The 25,234-nt window shown below is 38.1% G+C and overlaps 1 protein-coding gene and 1 long non-coding RNA gene across 8 annotated transcripts in view; one reads left to right on the top strand and one right to left on the bottom strand.

Annotated features, from left to right (window-relative positions):
• Cc2d2a (Coiled-coil and C2 domain containing 2A) overlaps positions 1 to 25,234 on the top strand; it is a 95,229-nt gene that overhangs the window by 20,328 nt on the left and 49,667 nt on the right. For all 5 annotated transcript variants that reach the window (XM_070084181.1, XM_053775095.2, XM_053775097.2 and 2 more), the window contains 10 exons: positions 3,155 to 3,275; positions 4,176 to 4,376; positions 8,893 to 9,312; positions 13,177 to 13,329; positions 17,331 to 17,498; positions 17,861 to 18,103; positions 19,139 to 19,315; positions 19,441 to 19,548; positions 21,021 to 21,218; positions 22,266 to 22,474. In XM_070084181.1, coding sequence (XP_069940282.1) covers positions 3,155 to 3,275; positions 4,176 to 4,376; positions 8,893 to 9,312; positions 13,177 to 13,329; positions 17,331 to 17,498; positions 17,861 to 18,103; positions 19,139 to 19,315; positions 19,441 to 19,548; positions 21,021 to 21,218; positions 22,266 to 22,474 — 1,998 coding nt within the window. The remainder of the gene's footprint in view (positions 1 to 3,154; positions 3,276 to 4,175; positions 4,377 to 8,892; positions 9,313 to 13,176; positions 13,330 to 17,330; positions 17,499 to 17,860; positions 18,104 to 19,138; positions 19,316 to 19,440; positions 19,549 to 21,020; positions 21,219 to 22,265; positions 22,475 to 25,234) is intronic.
• LOC128687580 (uncharacterized) overlaps positions 12,802 to 25,234 on the bottom strand; it is a 62,087-nt gene continuing 49,654 nt past the window's right edge. For 2 of the 3 annotated variants that reach the window (XR_011391883.1, XR_008406861.2), the window contains exons 3-8: positions 22,332 to 22,442; positions 21,057 to 21,180; positions 19,447 to 19,569; positions 19,081 to 19,309; positions 17,945 to 18,060; positions 12,802 to 13,312 (exon numbers count right to left, since the gene is read on the bottom strand). This is a non-coding gene — a long non-coding RNA (uncharacterized lncRNA). The remainder of the gene's footprint in view (positions 13,313 to 17,944; positions 18,061 to 19,080; positions 19,310 to 19,446; positions 19,570 to 21,056; positions 21,181 to 22,331; positions 22,443 to 25,234) is intronic. The other variant, XR_011391884.1, reaches the window with a different exon arrangement.

The raw sequence follows: 25,234 nt of genomic DNA, 5'->3' as shown, positions 1-25,234 counted from the left end.
AGTTAGGTAATCTTTCACATTGGGGGCAAATGCATGGTGTAACCAGTTATAGAAAAATTCCCTAGTGACCCATGCCTTACTGTTTGCCCTCCACAGCACACACAAATTATCCTTGAGGACATTCTTTTGCCTGAACGCTCTGGGAGTTTCAGAGTGATACACTAATAAAGGCTTCACTTTGCAATCACCAGTAGCATTGGCACACATGAGAAGAGTAAGCCTGTCTTTCATAGGCTTATGTCCTGGGAGTGCCTTTTCCTCCTGAGTAATGTAGGTCCTGCTTGGCATTTTCTTCCAGAACAGGCCTGTTTCATCACAATTAAACACTTGTTCAGGTTTCAGTCCTTCAGTTTCTATATACTCCTTGAATTCCTGCACATATTTTTCAGCCGCTTTGTGGTCCGAACTGGCAGCCTCACCATGCCTTATCACACTATGGATGCCACTACGCTTCTTAAATCTCTCAAACCAACCTTTGCTGGCCTTAAATTCACTCACATCATCACTAGTTGCAGGCATTTTTTTAATTAAATCCTCATGCAACTTCCTAGCCTTTTCACATATGATCGCTTGAGAGACGCTATCTCCTGCTAGCTGTTTTTCATTTATCCACACCAATAAGAGTCTCTCAACATCTTCCATCACTTGCGATCTTTGTTTCGAAAACACAGTTAAACCTTTGGCAAGAACAGCTTCCTTGATTGTCTTTTTGGTGCCCACAATAGTAGCGATGGTTGATTGGGGTTTCTTGTACAACTTGACTAGGTCGGCAATACGCACTCCACTTTCATACTTATCAATGATCTCTTTCTTCATTTCAATGGGTATTCTTACCCTTATTGGTGTACGGTTGGCACTAGAAGCTTTCTTGGGGCCCATGGTCACTTATTTTCCAGAAACACCACCGAAAACACTGTAATAATACGAAATATTCCGAGTGTATGCTTGGATGTTAGCGCGGAGGCTGGCTGGTAAACAATGGCACGGGCGGCACATGTGAGGCTGGGTGAGGGCGCACATTGGACGCGTCTCGGACGAAAATCGGTGAGCGGGTTTTTAATCGGTATGCGCGGCAAAAATTTTGCGATTAAAGTAAGCGGTATGCGAAATAATCGCTATGTGATGCCATCGTTATGCGGGGGTCCACTGTACTTGGGAGTTGATGTGTCGGCAGATGGATTTATGAAGGATGAGGTTAATCATAGAATTGATGAGGGAAAAAAGGTGAGTGGTGCGTTGAGGTATATGTGGAGTCAAAAAACGTTATCTATGGAGGCAAAGAAGGGAATGTATGAAAGTATAGTAGTACCAACACTCTTATATGGGTGTGAAGCTTGGGTGGTAAATGCAGCAGCGAGGAGACGGTTGGAGGCAGTGGAGATGTCCTGTTTAAGGGCAATGTGTGGTGTAAATATTATGCAGAAAATTCGGAGTGTGGAAATTAGGAAAAGGTGTGGAGTTAATAAAAGTATTAGTCAGAGGGCAGAAGAGGGGTTGTTGAGGTGGTTTGGTCATTTAGAGAGAATGGATGAAAGTAGAATGACATGGAAAGCATATAAATCTATAGGGGAAGGAAGGCGGGGTAGGGGTCATCCTCGAAAGGGTTGGAGAGAGGGGGTAAAGGAGGTTTTGTGGGCAAGGGGCTTGGACTTCCAGCAAGCGTGTGTGAGCGTGTTAGATAGGAGTGAATGGAGACGAATGGTACTTGGGACCTGACGATCTGTTGGAGTGTGAGCAGGGTAATATTTAGTGAAGGGATTCAGGGAAACCGGTTATTTTCATATAGTCGGACTTGAGTCCTGGAAATGGGAAGTACAATGCCTGCATTTTAAAGGAGGGGTTTGGGATATTGGCAGTTTGGAGGGATATGTTGTGTATCTTTATATTTGTATGCTTCTAAACCGTTGTATTCTGAGCACCTCTGCAAAAACAGTGATAATGTGCGAGTGTGGTGAAAGTGTTGAATGATGAAAGTATTTTCTTTTTGGGGATTTTCTTTCTTTTTTGGGTCACCCTGCCTTGGTGGGAGACGGCCGACTTGTTGAAAAAAAAAAAAAAAAAGAATCTTCAGTGTACTTTGTGAGTTACATCAATTACATATGGCCACTGACTATCACACATACTGCATGACAAAAATAGGACATTGCATAATAGCAAGTTTGCATATAGTGAGAGAAGCCTGCTCATGTTATGCATAGGAATTTTTTCAAGTTTTTAGCTAAAAGAATGAACACTTGGGAGTTTTTATACTTCATGCACATTATGATACTTTTCACCAGCAAGTCGAGCATTTGGTGCCATCCATATCAGGCAACAAGGTTATAAAAGATTTTTGAAGGTCATTATGAAATAAGAAAATTCTATTCATTATTTTTTTAGGAATTGGGAAAAGACTGCAGTTGTACTTGACTTGTTGGCATATACACATGCTCTATTTCAGTTGTTTAACTATTTCCCCACTCACTTCTATCTAACATTTTCACACACACACACACACACACACACCTGTTGGATGTCTAAGCCCCTCATACACAAAACCTCCCTTATACTCCTCCCTCCAACCTTTCCATGGAAGACCCCTACCCTTCCTTCCTCCACTACAAATTTATACACCCTCCAAGTCATCCAATTTTTCTCCATTCTCTCTTGATGTCCAGACCACCTCAACAACCCCTTCTCATCCTTCTGGATAATAGTTTTAGTAATCCCTCACCTCCTCCTAATCTCCAAACTACAAATTCTCTGCATAATATTCACACTACACATTGCCCACAGACACGACATCTCCACTGCTTCCAGCCTACTCCTCTCTGCAACATTTAAATTCCATTCTTCAAGCCCATAAAAGAGTGTTGGCACCACTATACTCTGGTACATTATTCTTATTGCCTCCATGGATAAGGTTCTTTATCTCCACAGATATCTCATTGCACCACTCACCTTTTACCCCTCACCAGTATGTATGTTAACAAAGACAGTGGCTTATTCAAAAGCATGTGATAGCTTCATCATGCACCCCAGACCCATCCCATGGAAGGTTGTCTAAAGATATCTCTAATCCTTTGATTACTTTCCACACAATGGGCATGGACTGCTCAATGAAACTATTGAAAATTCCCAAATTGTTTCTTAAATATTATTTGTTGTGTTACAGGAATTGGTTCTCTGAGACAGGGTCACTGGATAGGCTGGACAACCCTATCAGTGATCAGTTCTATCATCATCTTCCTCTGGATTTAGAGACTGAGGAGGAACCACTAACTGTATTTGTTCGGGTGTGTAATGTTTTATTTATGCTGTTCAGTCTTAAAAGTTTGAAGCATGATTTCAAATTGTGCTTATGGAAACAATGAGTTCTTCTGTGTCATAATAAACTTTGTTTGTATCTTTATTAAATATAAGATCTTTCTTCTTTCTTTCAACAAACTGGCCTTATCCCACCGAGGCAAGAGAAGGGGTTACTAGCCCCTTGCTCCCAGCATTTTAGTCGCTTCTTACGGCACACATGGCTTACAGGGAAAGAATTCTGTTCCACTTTCCCATGGAGATAAGCAGAAATGAACAAGAACTAGGAAGAAAAGAGAAGAAAACCCAGAGGGGAGTGTATACATATATATGCTTTTACATGCATGTGTAATGTGACCTATGTGTAAGTAGAAGTAGCAAGACATACCTGAAACCTTGCATGTTTGAGACAGAAAAAAGACACCAGCAATCCTACCATCTTGTAAAACAATTAATGGTTTCCGTTTCACACTCACTTGGCAGGACGGTAGTACCTCCCTGAGTGGTTGCTGTTTACCAGCCTACTAAATATACGATATTTTGTTTTAAATTTCAAATTCAGTAGTCAAATCATAATGCAGTTGAGAGTACATAATGTAGTTTTTTTTTTAATGCACTGGCCATTTTCTACCAAGGCAGGATGACCTAAAAAGAAAAACGGAAGTTTTTTTTTTTCTTTTAGATTTATTAATTTATACAAGAGAAGGGGTTACAAACCCCTTGCTATTGGCATTTTAGTCGCCTCTTATGACATGCTCGACTTATGGGGGATAGGATAATATAGTTGATAGTACATAATGTGGTTGATAGTACAGTAATATCAGCAACAATAACTGGTGCCATTTGTTAAAAAAAGTATGTTGCTAAGCTGTTTGATTATATTTCCTCAGCCACGTGGGAGTGAGTGTTTGCAGAGCCTGAGCCCAGATGATGGGGGTGTGTTGGATGTTGAGCTTTCCCATCTAACCTTTGCACATCATCCACTTTTCTCACCTGAGCATGTCCTAGCATCACAGCTCACTCAAGCATACAACACCTATGTGGAAAGGGCAGCAGCTGGTATTACAAAAATTCTCCGCAACAAACTGCTTGTAAGTTAAAAGCTTTGTGTTTGAATGAGCAGAGCATTTTTGTTTTAGTGGTATTGATAACTGCCTCATGATATATTATATTAGGCATATACATTAGTGCAGTTACCTATTTGTGTTTGTGGAAAGTGGGATGAATGTTAGTTCTTGGTGCCTGATCTTAACTTTCACCCACTTAATGTGAAATACCCAATTTATCTATTGTTTTTAACCCTGTGTGAATGCCTCTGCAGCTGTGTAATTTTTCAGCTCATTGTACTTCTTCAACAGCTTATGATATTCTTGTGACATACAAATGTGTAATTTCCAGCTATTCCCTCTTTTCTTGTTTCACCTGCAGTAAAAACCTATCATTATCTATCCTGTTTGCCTTTGAGTATTATGTATGTTGTGATTACATCCTCTTTTATTCTTCCAGTGATGGAAGGTTTATGTATCTATTGCATTTCTTCAATCCTTCGTTCATGTGAATTCAGGTACCAGTTAGATGCAGTCTTTTGCATTTTCTTCAGTATTACTTTATTTTACTATATGAGCTAGATTTGTTTTGCTGTCTATGATCCTAGCTTCTTTTTATATTATTTCCTACAATATTGTTATTATATTATTGTTGAATTTTATCTCATGCTTGTGTTACATCATTCGTGGTACTCCACAGTAACCCTTCCTCTTTGTGTATCTGGTTTTGGGGGGTCATCTGTCTTTATTCAAACAACTTGGCTCTTCATATTTACTTAAGTTCAACCCCCCTTTTTCTTGCTGATGAAGGGCTTTTGCCCCAGGGAACTGGAGGTACCTTTTGCTTCCTTGGATCAAACCTGATTTACTCCCATTCCCCAAGTACAATATGATCTCTTTGGGTTTAATTCTTCCCCTTGAGTATGATGATAATTAACTGACTCACACACTGCTCTCAAACATAACACCACTGCCTCCAGTCTTTGTGTATGCTGCAGTGTGTAATGACAGTGCCCCACATCTGTTTAACAGTCTTGGTACCATTATACAAAGATAAATTTCTTTATTTCCACAAACATGTCAGCATCACATGTTTTTTTTCTTGGCTATTCAATGGTTCTCCTTGTCTTACATAAACCCATGTGCCAATGCTGACACATCATTCCAAAAATATCTAAATACATTAACTTCCTTTATACTTCCTCTAATCTGATATCCAATCTTTCATTTCCTAGGAATTTTGTTACTCATCACCTTTCTATGTTTACTTTCAGTTTCCTTCTTTTACACACCCTCCCAAACTTTTCCAAAAACCTTTGTTGCTTCTTTTTAGAATCTTCCAAAAGTACAATGATATCAATAAAGACAACTGTGACAACTTCCACTTCACTCTAACATTCACTTCCTTTAAAGTATCTTCTGTATATAGTGTACAGTATATTAACCCTTTGACTGTTTCCGACGTATAAATACGTCTTACGAGCCAATGTTTCTGACGTATTTATACGCATAAATTCTAGCAGCTTCAAATCAAGCAGGAGAAAGCTGCTAGGCCCACATGTGAGAGAATGGGTCTCCTTGGTCAGTGTGCACCATATAAAAAAAATCGGTGAGCCAGTGGTGCATTGTGGGAATGCCATTTCAGTTGTCATTTTTCAGCATGTCTAGTGGTAAGAAATATGTGATTCCCCAGCAAATCTGGGACTCTTCTCTTCCCAAGTGATGCTCTAACACAGATGGAAGTGTCAGTGAAGATCAATTTCATGATTTGGAGGAGTTTGAGACCAAAAGCAATGGAGGAGGAGGAGGGGGAGGAGGGGAGGAAGAGGAGGAGGAGGAGGAGGAGGAGGGAAGGAAGAGGAGGAGGAGGAGGAGGAGGAGGAGGAGGAGGAGGAGGAGGAGGAGGAGAAGAGGAGGAGGAGGAGGAGGAGGAAGAAGAAGATGTAATAATATTGTTCCCTTGAAGCAAGAAAAAAAAAAGTCCACCCCATGACAGTGACAAGATAAGGGGAGATAACATCTGATAAGAGCTGACTTTGATGAGCGTAAAGGAGGGTAATATTACATGACCATCGCCTCCCTTTGTTTTTGCTGGTACACAAACATTTCTGTCTGTCTATTTGTCTGTCTGTCAAGCTCCCTGTCTGTCCATCTAGCTCTCTGTCTCAGAGAGAGCCACAAGACTGTGTCATCACGTTTACTCACATCTTCAAGCAGAGTATAGCACTTTGTCTGGATTTCTTGGGTTATCCTAGGTAATTTACACTATGTATACTTGTATTTATGTGTACCTGTGAGACAGAGATAGGCAGACAGAAAGAGAGACAGATTGAAAGATATAGAATGAGGGAGAAAGATAATTAGATAGAATGGAGGAGGGGAAGCAGCATCCGACCCCATTGTTTTGACAGGGGTAGGGGTAGTGACTAATGAGACAATATGTCACTTTGACAGCTGCCGACTTCTGACTCAAAACAATTATAAGCCACACACTCGCACACAAGGAGGAGGAGGAGAAGGAGGAGGAGGAGGAGGAGAAGGAGGAGGAGGAGGAGGAGAAGGAGGAGAAGGAGGACAAGGAGGAGAAGGAGGAGGAGAAGGAGGAGGAGAAGGAGGAGGAGAAGAAGGAGGAGAAGAAGGAGGAGAAGAAGGAGGAGAAGAAGGAGGAGAAGAAGGAGGAGAAGAAGGAGGAGAAGAAGGAGGAGAAGAAGGAGGAGAAGAAGGAGGAGAAGAAGGAGGAGAAGAAGGAGGAGAAGAAGGAGGAGAAGAAGAAGGAGAAGAAGGAGAAGAAGGAGAAGAAGAAGGAGAAGAAGAAGGAGAAGAAGAAGGAGAAGAAGGAGAAGAAGAAGGAGAAGAAGGAGAAGAAGAAGGAGAAGAAGAAGGAGAAGAAGAAGGAGAAGAAGAAGGAGAAGAAGAAGGAGAAGAAGAAGGAGAAGAAGAAGGAGAAGAAGAAGGAGATGAAGAAGGAGAAGAAGAAGGAGAAGAAGAAGGAGAAGAAGAAGGAGAAGAAGAAGGAGAAGAAGAAGAAGAAGAAGGAGAAGAAGAAGGAGAAGAAGAAGGAGAAGAAGAAGGAGAAGAAGAAGGAGAAGAAGAAGGAGAAGAAGAAGGAGAAGAAGAAGGAGAAGAAGAAGGAGAAGAAGGAGAAGAAGAAGGAGAAGAAGGAGAAGAAGAAGGAGAAGAAGAAGGAGAAGAAGAAGGAGAAGAAGAAGGAGAAGAAGAAGAAGAAGAAGAAGAAGAAGAAGAAGAAGAAGAATTGTTTGTTTGTTTGTTTGTTTGTTTTTGTAAACAAGTTTTGTAAACAATATATTGATAATTATGTTTGTGTGCTTATTGTGTTGTATACAACGAGTGTATATATATACATTGCACCTTACTTTGGTCTCATAGGCCACATAAGTTATGTGAAAAAATAAAATAGTGAAAAAAACAACAAACCTTCAAATACAAGTAAACTAAAGTTTACCGGGTGAGCGGCAGTCGCCGCTGTTGCCATACGCGGCTCATTTTCTGCAAACTTCACGGCACTATATCTCTGTAAGTACCGATGGCAAAAATTTTTTTTTTGGACTAAAACACTCAGAAAAATAATCTTAACATTTTCATAAGAAAAAATAATTTTTTTTTTTTTGAATATTTGGCGACATAGAATGACAGTTTCAGAGAGGGGCCTGAAACAGTCAAAGGGTTAAACAATCATAGTAACATCACTTTTCCTCATAAGAATACTTTACTGCTATTAGCAACCTTCTATTGATTCTATACATTTGTAACATCTGCCACAGTGCTCCCTGTCCACCTTGTTGAAAGCCTTTTTTTTCTTAACACATTAGCCTTTTCTCACCAAGGCAGGATGACCCAAAAAAGAAGAAACGCTTTCATTATTATTATTTTTTTTAACACATCAGCTGTCTCACACCGAGGCAATTTCTTTACTTTATCTGAGTTGTTTACTTATGTGTAACATTGCAAACACCTAATCTATGCATTCCCTACTCTTCCTGATTTCTTGTTTCTCTGCAGTCCTGTTTTTTGTCTTAACTCTAATTCTTTTTGATAATAATTTTACTGTATACTTAACCAATATACTTAAGATTATTCCTCTATAATACCCACTCTCTGTCTTGTCCACTTCCCTCTTGTACAAAGGAAGTATGCATGCTCTCTGCCAATCCTTAGACACCTGCCCTTCTTTCATCCTTATATTGAACAAACTCACCAACCACTCCTAAACTAAATCTCTTGTATATTTCCATGTAAATATATAGAGTAAACATTTAATTGTATATCATGACTCACGAAATCGTAATGACACGATTGCAAACAATTCTGTTCCACTTCCCCATGGAGGTTAATTGTATATATCATTACTATTCTGGCAGGAGCAAGGGACTAGTAACCCCTTCTCCTGTATAAAATATTAATTTTAAAAAGAGAAACTTTTGTTTTTCTTTTTAGGTCACCTTATTTCAGTGGGATACGGCTGGTTCGTCGTAAAAAAAAAAATTCCTATTCCTACTGAATGAATGCCTCACTAATACCTAGTTTTTGTTTAATTTTGAAGGTACTCCGGCAATCTTTAGCAAAACTTCGTCAGATTAGGCCAGATTCCAAAAGGCATTATAAGACTGTTCATGAAGAGATAGACTCTACCAGGAGACTAGAAATTTACCGCAAAGAAATTCATGATTGTTATGAAGAATTTGTTGCTGAAGCTGAACGTGACAGAATCTTACTAGCAAACATTCTCAAAATATGGAAAAGCATTAAGCATCTGAGAAGAAGTAATAAATATTATAGTACTTCATTAAAATTGATCATCAAAAAGGAAGATGTCAATAAGGAAGATGAAGAAGAGAAAAGGAAAGAAGAATTAGAGGAAGAGGTAAAAGAATTACTTGAAGAGTATGAAGAGGAGTATACAAAGAAGATGAAGAAATATGAAAGGAAGATGACTGAATGGAAAGCTGCTCATAAAAAAAGAGTAAGAATATGGATAGTATCTCTAAAATTAAATGTAATTGCACATATCGGGCAGAGTGTTCAGTTTGATACTGTTAATTCATTCTCAGTTTTTTTTTTATTTCTTTTACCTGTTCCCTTTTTACCTGCTGCTTTTATTTTTCTTTCACATTTGTGATTATATGTGTGAGCTAACCTTATGTTTAAGCCTGGTTAGATATCTTCAGTAGCAGTTTAACCATTTCAGAAGTATATTACATAAAAATAAAAATATGACATTGAAATGTTGGGCTGGGTTTCAAACCTATGAATAGTTTGATCATTATTAAATTCAGTAGTGATATTTTTCCACAATTCTGCCCAAGTTTGTATTTCAGGAGTATTCAACCACTTATATCTCCACTTGTTAGCTGCATTGGAATTTTTTTACTGTTGTCAGTTTTGTAAGGAAATATAGTCTTGTTGGAGTCCCACAGGGTAGTGTCCTTGGCCCACTTCTCTTTCTTTTTTACATTAATGACCTTCCAGATGCATTTAAACTCCTTAAACCAATTTTATTTGCAGATGACACTACTTATGTCTTCTCTCACCCAGACCCAACTATAATGACGAACTACTAAAAATATCTACTTGGATGACGACCAACAAACTTACTCTCAATATAGACAAAACCTACTTCATGCTATTTGGAAACAGACTTCAAATGTACAGCTAAACATATTGATAAATAGTTCACCCATTTCAAGACACACACACGGCAAATTTCTAGGTCTCTACCTTAACTGCAGCTTCAAATTCCAGACCCACACACAGCAAATATCCAAGAAATTCTCCCAAACAGTAGGTATCCTTTCAAAGATACGGTACTATGTACCCCAAATGGCTCTTCTTGCTCTTTACCAATTTCTCATTTACCCTTACCTCACCTATGGTATTTATGCATGGGGCTCAACTACAGCAAATCATCTTAAACCTTTAATAACCCAACAAAAAGCTGCAGTGCGGCTGATTACCAACTCCTGCACTAGACAGCACACTCCATTGCTTTTTAAGAGCCTTAACTTGCTTAGTATACAAAACATCCACACTTTTTATTGTGCCTACTACACACACACAGCATTATACTTAAATATTAATGTTCCTCTCAAACTCCTCCTTGATAACTACAACAGAACACACAGGCATAACATAAAGCACAAATCACTCTTCGATATCCCTCGTGTCCATCTCTCCCTATTCAAAAATGCTATGAACATAAATGCCTGAAGATCTGGAATTCATTGCCAGAACACACTAAAGGGCCTCTGCCTGCAAATAAATTTAAGGCCCTACTTAGAAATCACCTCATCACCCAAAATTAACCAGACAATCACTACACTTAACATCTACCAGTTACTCAAATAATTCCTAAATAATTTATGACTGCTCAGCTATTTGATTATTTACTTCAAACTTAAAACTGTTTCAATTTCATTATTGTATATTGTACTTGATGACTGCTCAACTGTTTAATCATTACTTAAAACTTTTAATTGTTTCAATTTCATTGTTTTAAATTGTGCTAAATTGCAATACATACCTCATATTGTAAATTGTGCTTGATGATTGCTCAACTATTTAATCATTACTTTAAACTTAAAATTGTTTCAACTTCATTATTTTAATTATTTTTATTATCACACTGGCCGATTCCCACCAAGGCAGGGTGGCCCGAAAAAGAAAAACTTTCACCATCATTCACTCCATCACTGTCTTGCCAGAAGGGTGCTTTACACTACAGTTTTTAAACTGCAACATTAACACCCCTCCTTCAGAGTGCAGGCACTGTACTTCCCATCTCCAGGACTCAAGTCCGGCCTGCCGGTTCCCCTGAACCCCTTCATAAATGTTACTTTGCTCACACTCCAACAGCACGTCAAGTATTAAAAACCATTTGTCTCCATTCACTCCTATCAAACACGCTCACGCATGCCTGCTGGAAGTCCAAGCCCCTCGCACACAAAGCCTCCTTTACCCCCTCCCTCCAACCTTTCCTAGGCCGACCCCTACCCCGCCTTCCTTCCGCTACAGACTGATACACTCTTGAAGTCATTCTGTTTCGCTCCATTCTCTCTACATGTCCGAACCACCTCAACAACCCTTCCTCAGCCCTCTGGACAACAGTTTTGGTAATCCCGCACCTCCTCCTAACTTTCAAACTACGAATTCTCTGCATTATATTCACACCACACATTGCCCTCAGACATGACATCTCCACTGCCTCCAGCCTTCTCCTCGCTGCAACATTCATCACCCATGCTTCACACCCATATAAAAGCGTTGGTAAAACTATACTCTCATACATTCCCCTCTTTGCCTCCAAGGACAAAGTTCTTTGTCTCCACAGACTCCTAAGTGCACCACTCACCCTTTTCCCCTCATCAATTCTATGATTCACCTCATCTTTCTTAGACCCATCCGCTGACACGTCCACTCTCAAATATCTGAATACATTCACCTCCTCCATACTCTCTCCCTCCAATCTGATATCCAATCTTTCATCACCTAATCTTTTTGTTATCCTCGTAACCTTACTCTTTCCTGTATTCACTTTCAATTTTCTTCTTTTGCACACCCTACCAAATTCATCCACCAATCTCTGCAACTTCTTTTCAGAATCTTCCAAGAGCAGTGTCATCAGCAAAGAGCAACTGTGACAACTCCCACTTTATGTGTGATTCTTTATCTTTTAACTCCACGCCTCTTGCCAAGACCCTCGCATTTACTTCTCTTACAACCCCATCTATAAATATATTAAACAACCACGGTGACATCACACATCCTTGTCTAAGGCCTACTTTTACTGGGAAATAATTTCCCTCTTTCCTACATACTCTAACTTGAGCATCACTATTTTAAATTGTGCTAAATTGTAATACTGTATTTTTTATATACTATATCAAGACTGTAATTCTTATCTACCGAACTTATTAGAGCCGTATAGCATATACTAGTTGAATATTCAATTTTCTTGTATTCACTGTAACTTACCTAATGACCATATGTACAGTTACAGCACTGTTATTGCCTTATTAATCTTAAGTTAGTCTTAAGTTTGCCTGAAATGTTCTGCATATAAAGGGGCTTTTGGCATGTTCACAAAATAAAATTATTATTGTTTGATTATTACTGTATTAATAACAATGTGTTATTTGGGCTCATTCAATTTTAGTATTAGTATGCTGTTTATACTAACATGATATTGCTATTATCTATAGTTTTAAACTTTTTAAGTACTCTTATTTTAACATCTAATAAAAATATCTTTCTTTATTTTGAATATTTCTGTTCCATTTCTAGATCATTGTCTTTCTTGATTAACATATGTATACTGTACAACAATAGTGTTAATTTTTTATTCTGTTCCACCATTTCTGAACTGTACTCTCATTTTTATATTTTCTTTGCTTGTGTTTAATACACTGGAAATTTTAGACAAGAAAACATAACTGTGACACTGTTTTATGTTTATTGGAAATTCACACATTGGTTTTTAAAATAATTAGCATCTTTTAAATTATTCATTTATTTCATAAACTTCTAAGGGATTCTAAAGTTATTTCTTTTTTCTTTTTTACTAAAAATGTTCAGTCCATTAACCCTTAAACGGTCCAAACAGATCGACGGTCAAATTCGTAGTGCTACAAAAGTAGATCTACTTTTTTTTACATATTTTCACATATAACAAAAAAATAATGTAGATAAAAGTTTTTTTTACACGTTTTCAAATGTAAAACATAAAAAAAAAGATGTTAATTTTTTTACATACTTTCAGATGTTGAAAAAACGTATATATACGTTTGGACCATTTAAGGGTTAATTGATACAATTTGTCTCTCTTTTTTAGAAAGAAGCTAAGAAACGTCAGCAACAACGACAGAAGTCTGCACTCAGTGAGAATTTAGAAGGCTTTCTACTTCAAGCTGCTCAGGATGAGACCATACTGTCAAGTCCAGAAATATCCAAGCCTCAGCCTCCCAGACCTGTAGACAAACATAAGGTAGACATAGGGCAGGAAGGGGATGTGCATGCTGGTAGTACATATACTGACCTAGAATGGATGTCAAAGATGGTGTATGCACTGTTTTATGTTTTATTTCAGTTTAGAATTCAATTCACAGAAAGTAGTCACAGTGTTGCAGCAGAAGGTATGAAAGTAAAATTGAATAGAAGCAAGGTTAATTCAAATTATTGTGTCTCATTAATATACTTATCTACCCATCACTTGCTTATATCTAACTGTTTTGTCTGTTTACATCTGTATGCAAATATTTATTCATCTCTTAATGTGTAAATATTTATTCATATGTTAATATTACCTATCTTATCCATCTCTCTGTTGTGCTTTTCCAACAGAACAAAATAGAGCAGGTGTGGCAAATCATTGATATAAATCACTTTTTCCTTAGCTACATATTAGAGTGGAATATTGTGTGCTTCATATCTGTTGTTTCCTTACAAAACTTTTGGTAGTAACATTTCCATCTGTAAAAGTAAAGGTAAAGTGTAAAGGTAGAAAGTTGAAAGTGAACATAGAAAAGAGTAAGGTGATGAGGATATCAAATGATTTAAATAAAGAAAAATTGGATATCAAATTGGGGAGGAGGAGTATGGAAGAAGTGAATGTTTTCAGATACTTGGGAGTTGACGTGTCGGCGGATGGATTTATGAAGGATGAGGTTAATCATAGAATTGATGAGGGAAAAAAGGTGAGTGGTGCGTTGAGGTATATGTGGAGTCATAAAACGTTATCTATGGAGGCAAAGAAGGGAATGTATGAAAGTATAGTAGTACCAACACTCTTATATGGATGTGAAGCTTGGGTGGTAAATGCAGCAGCGAGGAGACGGTTGGAGGCAGTGGAGATGTCCTGTTTAAGGGCAATGTGTGGTGTAAATATTATGCAGAAAATTCGGAGTGTGGAAATTAGGAAAAGGTGTGGAGTTAATAAAAGTATTAGTCAGAGGGCAGAAGAGGGTTTGTTGAGGTGGTTTGGTCATTTAGAGAGAATGGATCAAAGTAGAATGACATGGAAAGCATACAGGTCTCCCTCAACATTCACGTTTTCAGCTTTCGGGGGCTTCACACATTCGCGAATTCCCAACCGCCAAATTCCCAACCGCCAAATTCCCAGCCGCCAAATCATATTCAAGTTTCCCGCCACCTGCGAGTCCCTACTACCCTCCCTCCTACCCCTGCAACTGGCAGCCAGCCCTCCCACTACTCAGTGTGGTGAGTGTTTTGTTTGTTCATTATTTGCTATTAAACTGCAGTATAAATAATGTAAACCCATTCATGACTGCATATTGGAATGGCTATTCGGACAGGTATTGGACGGTGACATGTGTTTACTCTTGAACACAGCAAAGAATCAAACATTTCTGCTACTGCTAATAATAACAATAGTAATAATAATAATAATAATAATAATAATAATAATAATAATAATAATAATAAATGCGATATAATTGAAGAAGGAAGTTGTACAAAAATACGAGGGAATGGTTGACACATCGTCAGTGTGGCTTTGTTTATGCTGGAGTGAGCATTAGTCTCCCTGCTCTTCCAAACATTTCACAATAATTCATTGTGTTTGGTACTTGTAGATTGAGTGCGACTGGAGTGGTAGAGGCAGTGGTTGAGGCAGCGGTTGAGGCAGCTGTTGAGGCAGCTGTTGAGGCAGCGATTGAGGCAGCTGTTGAGGCAGCGATTGTGGCAGTGGGTGAGGCAGCGATTGAGGCAGTGGGTGAGGCAGCTGTTGAGGCAGCGATTGAGGCAGTGGTTGAGGCAGCTATTGAGGCAGTGGGTGAGGCAGCTGTTGAGGCAGTGGGTGAGGCAGCTGTTGAGGCAGCTGTTGAGGCAGTGCATGAGGCAGTGCATGAGGCAGCTGTTGAGGCAGCGATTGAGGCAGCTGTTGAGGCAGCGATTGAGGCAGCTGTTGAGGCAGCGATTGAGGCAGCTGTTGAGGCAGCGATTGAGGCAGCTGTTGAGGCAGCAATTGAGGCAGCTGTTGAGGCAGCAATTGAGGCAGCTGTTGAGGCAGCGATTGAGGCAGTGGTCACTGAGGCAGCTGTTGAGGCAGCGATTGAGGCAGTGGGTGAGGCAGCTGTTGAGGAAGCGATTGAGGCAGCTGTTGAGGCAGCTGTTGAGGCAGCGATTGAGGCAACTGTTGAAGCAGCGACTGAGGCAATGGGTGAGGCAGCTGGTGAGGAAGCGATTGAGGCAGTGGTATTTAATAACATACATGTTATTAATAATAATAATACATGTTATTAATATGTACTATTATTATTTATAACATATATGTTATTAAATACCACTGCCTCAACTGCTGAATTATTGTGAAATGTTTGGAAGAGCAGGGAGACTAATGCTCACTCCAGCATAAACAAAGCCACACTGACGATGTGTCAACCACTCCCTCGTATTTTTGTACAATTTCCTTCTTCAATTATATCGTATTATTATTATTATTATTATTATTATTATATTATTTATTATTATTATTATTATTATTATTATTATTACTATTGTTATTATTAGCAGTAGCAGAAATGTTTGATTCTTTGCTGTGTTCAAGACTAAACACATGATGTCACCGTCCAATACCTGTCCGAATAGCCATTCCAATATGCAGTCATGAATGGGTTTACATTATTTATACTGTAGTTTAATAGCAAATAATGAACAAACAAAACACTCACCACACTGAGTGGTGGAAGGGCTGGTTGCCAGTTGCGGGGGTCGGAGGGAGGGTAGTAGGGACTCGCAGTGGTTGGGGAAGTGGTGGAGGCATTGGTGGAGTCTGTGGTATTTAATAACATACGTGTTATTAAAGCATAACATGTATATATTTAGTACAATTTACGACGTTTTCATGTATTTTATGATTGTTCATGGTTCAACAAGTTAAGGAAGCAGTATTGTATTATATTTCCCTACAATATATTGGGGCACCAAACATTCACGGTTTTTCAACATTCGCGAGGCTCTTGATCCCCTAACCCTCGCGAATGTTGAGGGAGACCTGTATAAATCTATAGGGGAAGGAAGGCGGGGTAGGGGTTGTCCTCGAAAGAGTTGGAGAGAGGGGGTAAAGGAGGTTTTGTGGGCGAGGGGCTTGGAATTCCAGCAAGCGTGCGTGAGCGTGTTAGATAGGAGTGAATGGAGACGAATGCTACTTGGGACCTGACAATCTGTTGGAGTGTGAGCAGGGTAATATTTAGTGAAGGGATTCAGGGAAACCGGTTATTTTCATATAGTCGGACTTGAGTCCTGGAAATGGGAAGTACAATGCTTGCACTTTATAGGAGGGGGTTTAGGATATTGGCAGTTTGGAGGGATATGTTGTGTATCTTTATACGTATATGCTTCTAAACTGTTGTATTCTGAGCACCTCTGCAAAAACAGTGATAATGTGTGAGTGTGGTGAAAGTGTTGAATGATAATGAAAGTATTTTCTTTTTGGGGATTTTCTTTCTTTTTTGGGTCACCCTGCCTCAGTGGGAGATGGCCGACTTGTTGAAAAAAAAAAAAAATCCATCTGAATTCAGGCATCCAGTTTTATATTAATTATCATTTCCAATGCCTATTACTTGTTATTCCTCAGGCAAACCAGCAATATAAAAAATATTCGTAGGATTAGCTTTGTTAAAAATCATTTGGCAAAGAAACATAGTCTTCCTGGTTATGAGTTAGTCATGACTCGACCTTGACATAACAAACATTTGAATTCGGAACTGTTAAGTTTTGTAAATTAACAGTTTAATTCTAATACAAAATTTCATTAATTGCATAGGACATTTTTGCAAACTATAATTTAGAATTTCATATTTGTGAAAGACACATCCAAATTCTAATTTAATACAATTTTAAATTTAATTAATTAAAAAAGTTTTGCTTGAAGATGCTAAAATTTTCATGACTGATGAACTCTTCATTTAAAAGAAGTCTTATGTACAACTCATATGTTATACAAAGTTCAATAAAAATCTCCATCAGGTGCAGTTAGAAGTTCTTGAAGTGTTTTCACGCACACGAAGGCCCCCAGGGGAGCCAATCATACAGTTAGAGCTTTCTCAGTCATCATCAGTAATGGAAAACAACATTTGCCCTGAACAAGAGAGGCGTCGGAGAGAGGCAGCTAGCAAGGTCCGAGTTTGGGTGAAGGTATGATGTGAAGTTAACTTTATTAGTAATGGAAGTGGATACACTAGAATAGTATAATTTCTGTGTATGTACAAGTATATTTTTGTGGCACATGCATGCGTGCATACATACGTATTTACTTCTGAATTCACATGCTGTATTTAGTTTGCCTACACTTCTTCCTCATCTGATTTATTCCACATGTTTGTTATCCTTACACTGAAGTAATAGTATTTCCTAACATCTGTGTGAGACTTAATTGTTGTAGTACCTATGATCTTTTTTAACATTTGTATCTTGTAATATTTTAAGTGCTTACATTTATATTTGGTCTACTTAATTAATTTCAAGTTTTATACTAATCTTCATTTATTTATTTTTAGGTTCTCATAAACAACAAATTAGTAACTCAGACACCATCAGCAAATTTTGGAAATGACTTCACTCTTCACATTGGTCAGACTTACAGAATGGCTCTTTCTTCATGGCCTCGTAGTATTGTGCTGCAAGTCATGGAGGGAGCAAGTCTGAGACAGACTCTTGTGGCTTCAACGTTCCTTCCGGTTCCCAGCAAAACAAATATCTGCAAAGACATCTTTGACAGTATTCATTTCAGTGGTAATCAGGTCAGTTGTATTTTTTTGTTGTCTCTGACAAAGGTGAATTGGTATTTTTAGCACCTAAAGGAACACTGATGAGTTAATAATTCTGGTAACTTTTGCCTGTCTTACAAATTTGAACAGTCATTAGAGGAATACAGTCCAGATAAGGTAGGAAAAATACATTGTAATTCTGGTGTATTTAATTTTTTTTTTTTCAACAAGTCGGCCGTCTCCCACCGAGGCAGGGTGACCCAAAAAGAAAGAAAATCCCCAAAAAGAAAATACTTTCATCATCATTCAACACTTTCACCTCACTCACGCATAATCACTGTTTTTGCAGAGGTGCTCAGAACACAACAGTTTAGAAGCATATACGTATAAAGATACACAACATATCCCTCCAAACTGCTAATATCCCAAAACCCCTCCTTTAGAGTGCAGGCATTGTACTTCCCATTTCCAGGACTCAAGTCTGGCTATATAAAAATAACCGGCTTCCCTGAATCCCTTCACTAAATATTACCCTGCTCACACTCCAACAGATCGTCAAGTCCCAAAATTATAACCATTAATAGTGAAAAGTTCACCTAAATGATCTCAAAAATATTTTGATTTGATAGTGTACTATTCATAAAATGCTGAGATTTGCCATGAGTGATTTTTTTGTGCCAGTTGAGATTATTTCTCTTCTTGGAAATTATGGCCCTGCATTCTCAGTTCTGTCATTCAGTTTTATCATTTACCTAGTGTATAGACTGACCTCTTGACTTTTTTGCCAAAAGATCCTCAGATTTTCATTTAGTTTGTGTTCAAGTTTACCCTAGTTTTTTTTAGAAGGTTTAAAAAGGATCAAATGGCTCTGGTGTGGAAGTTATTTCAGCTGAAATTCTGGCTTTGATACGTCTGCTTCACCAGGGTTACACAGTAATATTATATTTTGTAATTGTTTAATTGTAATGCTGTTAGAAAAGTATTAAAAATCAAATTAGTAAATTTTATACCATCTAGAGTTTGTGGTTTTTTTTGGCTGTATCATAGAGCTCACTGCTGCATCACCAGGTAGTGAGCTACAAGCATGAAGGAGTTGGATGTGGTCTTCCAGAATCTGAATATGGTCACCATCTTACGTGTGGAGTGGTGCATTACCGTCTTGGTTGGGCACTTGGAGAAGAGGGGGAAATTTTAGCACCTACAGGGCCTCCGCCATCAACTGTATCCACCCACTCACCTCTAAAAGTAAACATTTTTAAAAATATTATTATTGTTTTTATAATAATAGTTTTATCACATTATTTCCCTACATTTAGTCCAGATTTATTATTTACTTGATATTACAATATTAATTTCTAATATTTTTGCAGTCTCACCTCCATCCAAGAGCCAACCCAGCAGTTGTTAAAAAGTGGCTAGAGAATGCTCGCATTGATCCGAACGACCCAAGCAATGCTGCTCTGGTGAATCATCTACAGGTGAGGACCAGGTCACCTGTGCTATTGTCATCCGTTTTATTGAGGTAGCTAATATTACTTGTAGTGAAATGATCTTATAAGTAATGGAAGCTTTAATATCATAATCGTCCTTCCCAGAAATTTTTTATAGGGAATGCAGTACTAAATTTATAGATATAATAAACTGATCATTATAAACTGTTTGTGTTAGAAAACTTAGTAACTAGATGTACAGTTATGGAAAAAAAGTTCCTCCTGTTTATAACATCTACTCAGATGTTATAAACAGGAGTAAAGATTATTTTGATAAATTAGACACATGTGCAACTCTTGAGTATCTTTATTGAGGAAACGTTTCACCACACAGTGGCTTCATCAGTCCGTACGTAGGAGAAACTTGAAGAACAGGAGGAGAATGAGGTAATCAGTCCCTCAACTTTGAGTCGATGTGTTCAATCCATCAATCTTGAATAGAATACATATTCTATTCAAGATTGATGGACTGAACACATCGACTCAAGGTTGAGGGACTGATTACCTCATTCTCCTCCTGTTCTTCAAGTTTCTCCTACGTACGGACTGATGAAGCCACTGTGTGGCGAAACGTTTCCTCAATAAAGATACCCAAGAGTTGCACATGTGTCTAATTTATCAACATGTCGGTTCTCTGAACCATTCATCTACAAAGATTATTTTCATGAATGAATTATAGTTCCCACTTTTTGGTGTTCCACATTTTCTTTGGCTTTCAGTTGAGCTTTCCTTTCCCCCCCCCCCCTCCCTACCACCTCTTCCCCATTGCCTTCTCACTTTGATGTGCTTGCTGAAGATAAGCCTCATCAATTTCCCATTTTTTTTCATTGCAAGTGATTGATGATTTTTTTTTATAAATTTTGGGATTTTAGTTTGGAAAATGTCAGACATTTATCTCTAGAATGGAAACCTCACAAAAAGACAAGTGATTTTTATGAGTTGATGTGCTGTGTGAGCAAGGTAACATTTATGAAGGGATTCAGGGAATCTGGTTAGCCAGACTTAAGTTCTGGAGGTAGGAAGTATACTTAGTATAGTGCCTGCACTCTGAAGGAGGGATGGGGTTGTTGCAGTTTGGAGAATTATCTGAACTGTAATGTCAGTGTGCTTCTGGCAAGACAATGATTGAATGAGTAACCTTAAAGGCATTTTTTCTCTGTTGAGTCACCCTATCTTAGTGGAAGAAACCTAGAGTTTACAAGAAAGATCTCTTCAGAATGCTCTTTAGAGATGACACATTATATACCTAGGACAGTACACAAAAACTTGTAATTAATGTAATATATGGCAAAATTTGTATTAAATATTGAATATTACCATTGAGTCTGATAGTTAAGTCTGATATAGACATTCACAATAATGAATATTAAATGTACTCAGATGCAAATAATATTGTTATAATACTGTTTACATATTGGTTTTCCAGGAAAAAAGGAAAGTATTATTTTTTATTTCTGCAGAAAGCTGCTTCTGGCAAGTCAAAACCAACCACTTACTTTGAGATTGATAGCTATGAGGGAGACTTTTGCACAGAAGCTGATCTAGATGCCAGCGTACGGCTACGGGTCCTTCAGCTACGAGCTGAAGATGTGCCTGAATTTAGGCGCCTTAAGCTTGTTCCTGCCATTGAATCAGAAGTCCTGCGTAAGACTTTAGAAGTGAGTCAGGTAGTCTGCTCTTTAAAATTTATAAGGAGTATAAATATAGATGTATATATTACTAAATGTAAAAGGAGAAACTTTTGTTTTTCCTTTTGGGCCACCCTGCCTCGGTGGGATACGGCCAGTGTGTTGAAAGAAAGAAGAAATATAGATGTTGTTAAATGTATTTCAATGTTTAGAATTAAAACTGTTCCTCTTTCATCCTAGACTTGCTAGAAGATTGTTACATTATTAACACTTTTCTCTCCCTCAATTTTGAGGATGGATGGGTGTCTTGATGGGAGGTATAGGGGTTTTGATCAAAGGAATTCAAGATATCCTCTCATTCCTTTGGATCAGATCTTTCTTTATATTATCTATGATCTTGCACCATTCACTTAAATATATATCTTAACAGATTTTTTTTAAGTTCCCCAGGAATTTTTTCCTAATACAGTATGTGTGAACAAATGAATCAAAATTTCTGTTGTGCATTAGTGCTTAACAATTTTAAATTTCTGCTTATTAAACTAATTTGGTCCCTTGCATTTTTGCATTCTCACAGGTTCCCTTATCTGAATATTACTCATGCACTTGTGTTCCATCAGTAGTTACACTTTATACCTTCTTTAACTTTTCAGATCATCTTGCTCAGATTTACCTTTTAATAGCTTCTTTGCCATTTTTTTATTTGCATATTTGTAAATCTTCTCTTTTCAGAATAAGGCTTTATTACTTCTGACCTTTCATTAAGCAGTCAGTAATACTAAAATTACAATTAGAGTTAATTATGAACTCTTTTTTTCCTTAACCCTCTTCAAAGGGGTTTCCTTGATTCTGGTAAAGGCTCTTGGTCCAGGGAATGGAGTCAAGCCTGATTATCTCCCAAGTGATGTATGACCCTTATGGGTTTAGCATGTCTTCATGAATTCGAATATGAATATAATACAATTTATACTATTGTACTCTCCTATATCTCAAACTTCCTAAACTCCCAAACTAAATGTAATATAAAAGATATACATAGTCTCACCTGAGACTAATATACTCTTTTTTTTTTTCTAGAAATATGAAAATAAAATGGCAGTGGGAACTGAAACAGGAGAAGTCAAAGAATCAAAAAGCCATTACTTGTGGGAGTTAGATGAGCGGTGGGAGCGAGTGGAGAAGCTGCTGGCATCACTGCGTCGACACATGCTGCAGCGCTATGCTCAAGCAAGCTCTGCACCAAAACTGGAGGATCTAGTGCGAGAGGAGAGCATACCCGACATAGGGTACAGTACACTGTTACTGGTTAGCTTTAGAAATAAGTTAGAGTAACATGAAGGAGAATGGTTAAGTGTGAGTAGGACCTGCCTAGACTTGGCCAGTTGACCTACTGCAGTTCCTCTCTTCTTTTGTTTGAATATCACATAAGAATTACTGAAGAATATTTATAGTGATTTTTTATTTTTTTTTTTTTGTATGGATTCTCATTTGTCTATTAGCCTAACTAATTCAGTATAATTTAAAATGCCTATAAATGGTCACAATATCATTTTGTGTAAGTGCTGTGCCACCTTGGAGCTTGATGACTCATAAGTAACCTTTGCCTCCTAGTTGGATGCAATGGTTCTTAACCCTTTCAATGTCTCTCACATAGATCTGCACTATTAACCCTTTGGGGGTTTCGGATGTACTAGTACGTCATACGACCCAGGGTTTTTGACGTACAGTGGTCCCTCGTTTTTCATAATTAATCCGTTCCTGGAGGTGCTACTATTATCGAAATCTACGATTTTCGAATCAATTTTCCCCATAAGAAATAATGTAAATACGATTAATCCGTTCCTGACACCCAGAAGTATCAACAACAATTTTTTTTTACCTTAAAGATAGATTTACATGCACAAAAGAATGAACATTCAACATGACAGTTACCTTTATTGAAGGCTGTTGTTGATGAATGGAAGACAGGGAGGAGGAGAGAGGGAAGAGAGGTTATTGTTTGGAAGGGGAATCCCCCTCCATAAGGAGGATAGGTTGGATAAATACATGAGTGAGAGGGGTTGGATTTGAGTGGGACTTGCATATCAGAGAACATAAGAAAGGAGGAACACTGCAGCAGGCCTGTTGGCCCATACTAGGCAGGTCCTTTACAATTCATCCCACTAACAAAACATTTGCCCAACCCAATTTTCAATGCTACCCAAGAAATAAGCTTTAATAACTATCCACTCATCTGCAAGTCCCACTCAAATCCAACCCCTCTCACTCATATAAATTTGAAACTACCCAAAGTCCTACCCTCAATAACATAAGAACCAGTATTACAACTACTATTACAACTATTACCACTATTACAACTGCTACAACCATCACTACCACCATCAACCACTATCACAACTGCTTCCACTCTACCACCACCACCTTCATATTTTTCTACAAACTTTTTCTTAAATTAAGAACATAAGAGTGGAGGAACACTGCAGAAGGCCTACTGGCCCATGCAAGGCAAGTCCTTATCAAAACGACCTCTACCCAAAGCTACCCAAGAAATAACTCCTGTACCCAATGACACCAATCAAACCCAGCCCCTCCCACTCATATATTTGTCCAGTCTCTTCTTAAAGCTGAACATCAAAATGGTATACAATACTGACAGGTTGGTAGGTAAGACACATAGGCAACAGTTAGGCAACCCAAGGTCCTAGCCTCTATCACCCCACTCTGTTAGAAAACCAGTACTTACCTACTATATGTGTTTCTCACATTCTTTACCAAATGGCTGGCACTAGAAGATTTCTTTGGAGCCATGGTGACTTATTTAGCAGTTGCAAACACTAAAACGAATGGAATATTATGAAATGTATCGTATGAACTCGTGGGATCATCCTCACTCACTGATAAACAACAGCACACTGGCTGGGAAAGGAGTGTGAGGCAGCTTGGGGCTGTGTGTACCTGTCCCGGACGAACTACTATTTGCGAGTCAATCTACGATTAGTGAGCCCATGTTTATACGAAAATATCCCTATGATTTCTGAAATCTACGATTCTCGAGAACTATGATTATCGAGGGACCACTGTACAAGTATGCCTAAATTCTAGCGCCCTCAAATCTAGTGAGAGAAAGCTGGTAGGCCTACATATGAAAGAATGGGTCTATGTGGTCAGTGTGCGCAGTATAAAAAAAATCCTGCAGCACACAGTGCGTAATGAGAAAAAAAAAACTTTGACCGTGTTTTTGGATTAAAACAGCGACTTTGCACTGTATTTTCATATGGTATTTATTGTTGTATTCTAGTTTCCTTGGTCTCATTTTATAGAATGGAAGACATATTACAGAAATTGAGATGATTTTGACTGGTTTTACAATGAAAAGTACCTTGAAATTGAGCTCAAAATAGCAGAAATGTTCGATTTTTACCAGAGTTCAAAAGTAAACAAATCATGCCAAGCATCTAATACACATCACCTGGTGAGTCTAATATTCTTTCACACGTGCGCTGATATTATTTATACCATTTCTACACTAATGCAGTAGTCTGCATAACAGTAAATCTTTATTTTTTTTGTAAGAATAAAAATTCAAAGCGGAAAGCCAAAGAAATATAAGAGGGGCCTGGGGATGTGACTGACAAACAGAGAACTTGTTATTTTAGTGCCAGGAATGTCTTTCTTGTTTATTCTGGACCCTATTCGGAAATTGGCATCTTTTTAAAATTTGTGTGAAATTGGCAAAATTGCTAAATTCTGACCACTTTATTGGATAGTTGAAATCGGTAAATGGGTGGTTTCTTGTGCTCATTCAATAGAAAAAATGGAGTTCTAGCGAAATAGTTATGATTTTTGTCGACTAGTACACTGAAATTGGCCGAAAATAGGGCTCAAAGTGGGCAAAATCACCGATGCGTAAACATCGTCAAGACTGCTAACTTCACGAGAGCATAATTCCTTAAGTTTTCTATCAAATTTTATACTTTTGGTGTCATTATGATCGGGAAAAGATTCTCTATCTTTTCATAAGAAATTTTTTTTTTTTTTTTTTTGAA

The sequence above is a fragment of the Cherax quadricarinatus genome, chromosome 11 (genome assembly GCF_038502225.1).
Source record: "Cherax quadricarinatus isolate ZL_2023a chromosome 11, ASM3850222v1, whole genome shotgun sequence".
NCBI classification, from domain to species: domain Eukaryota; kingdom Metazoa; phylum Arthropoda; class Malacostraca; order Decapoda; family Parastacidae; genus Cherax; species Cherax quadricarinatus.
Note: the sequence above shows the minus strand (reverse complement) of the source record. Positions and strands in the feature narration are given on the sequence as shown.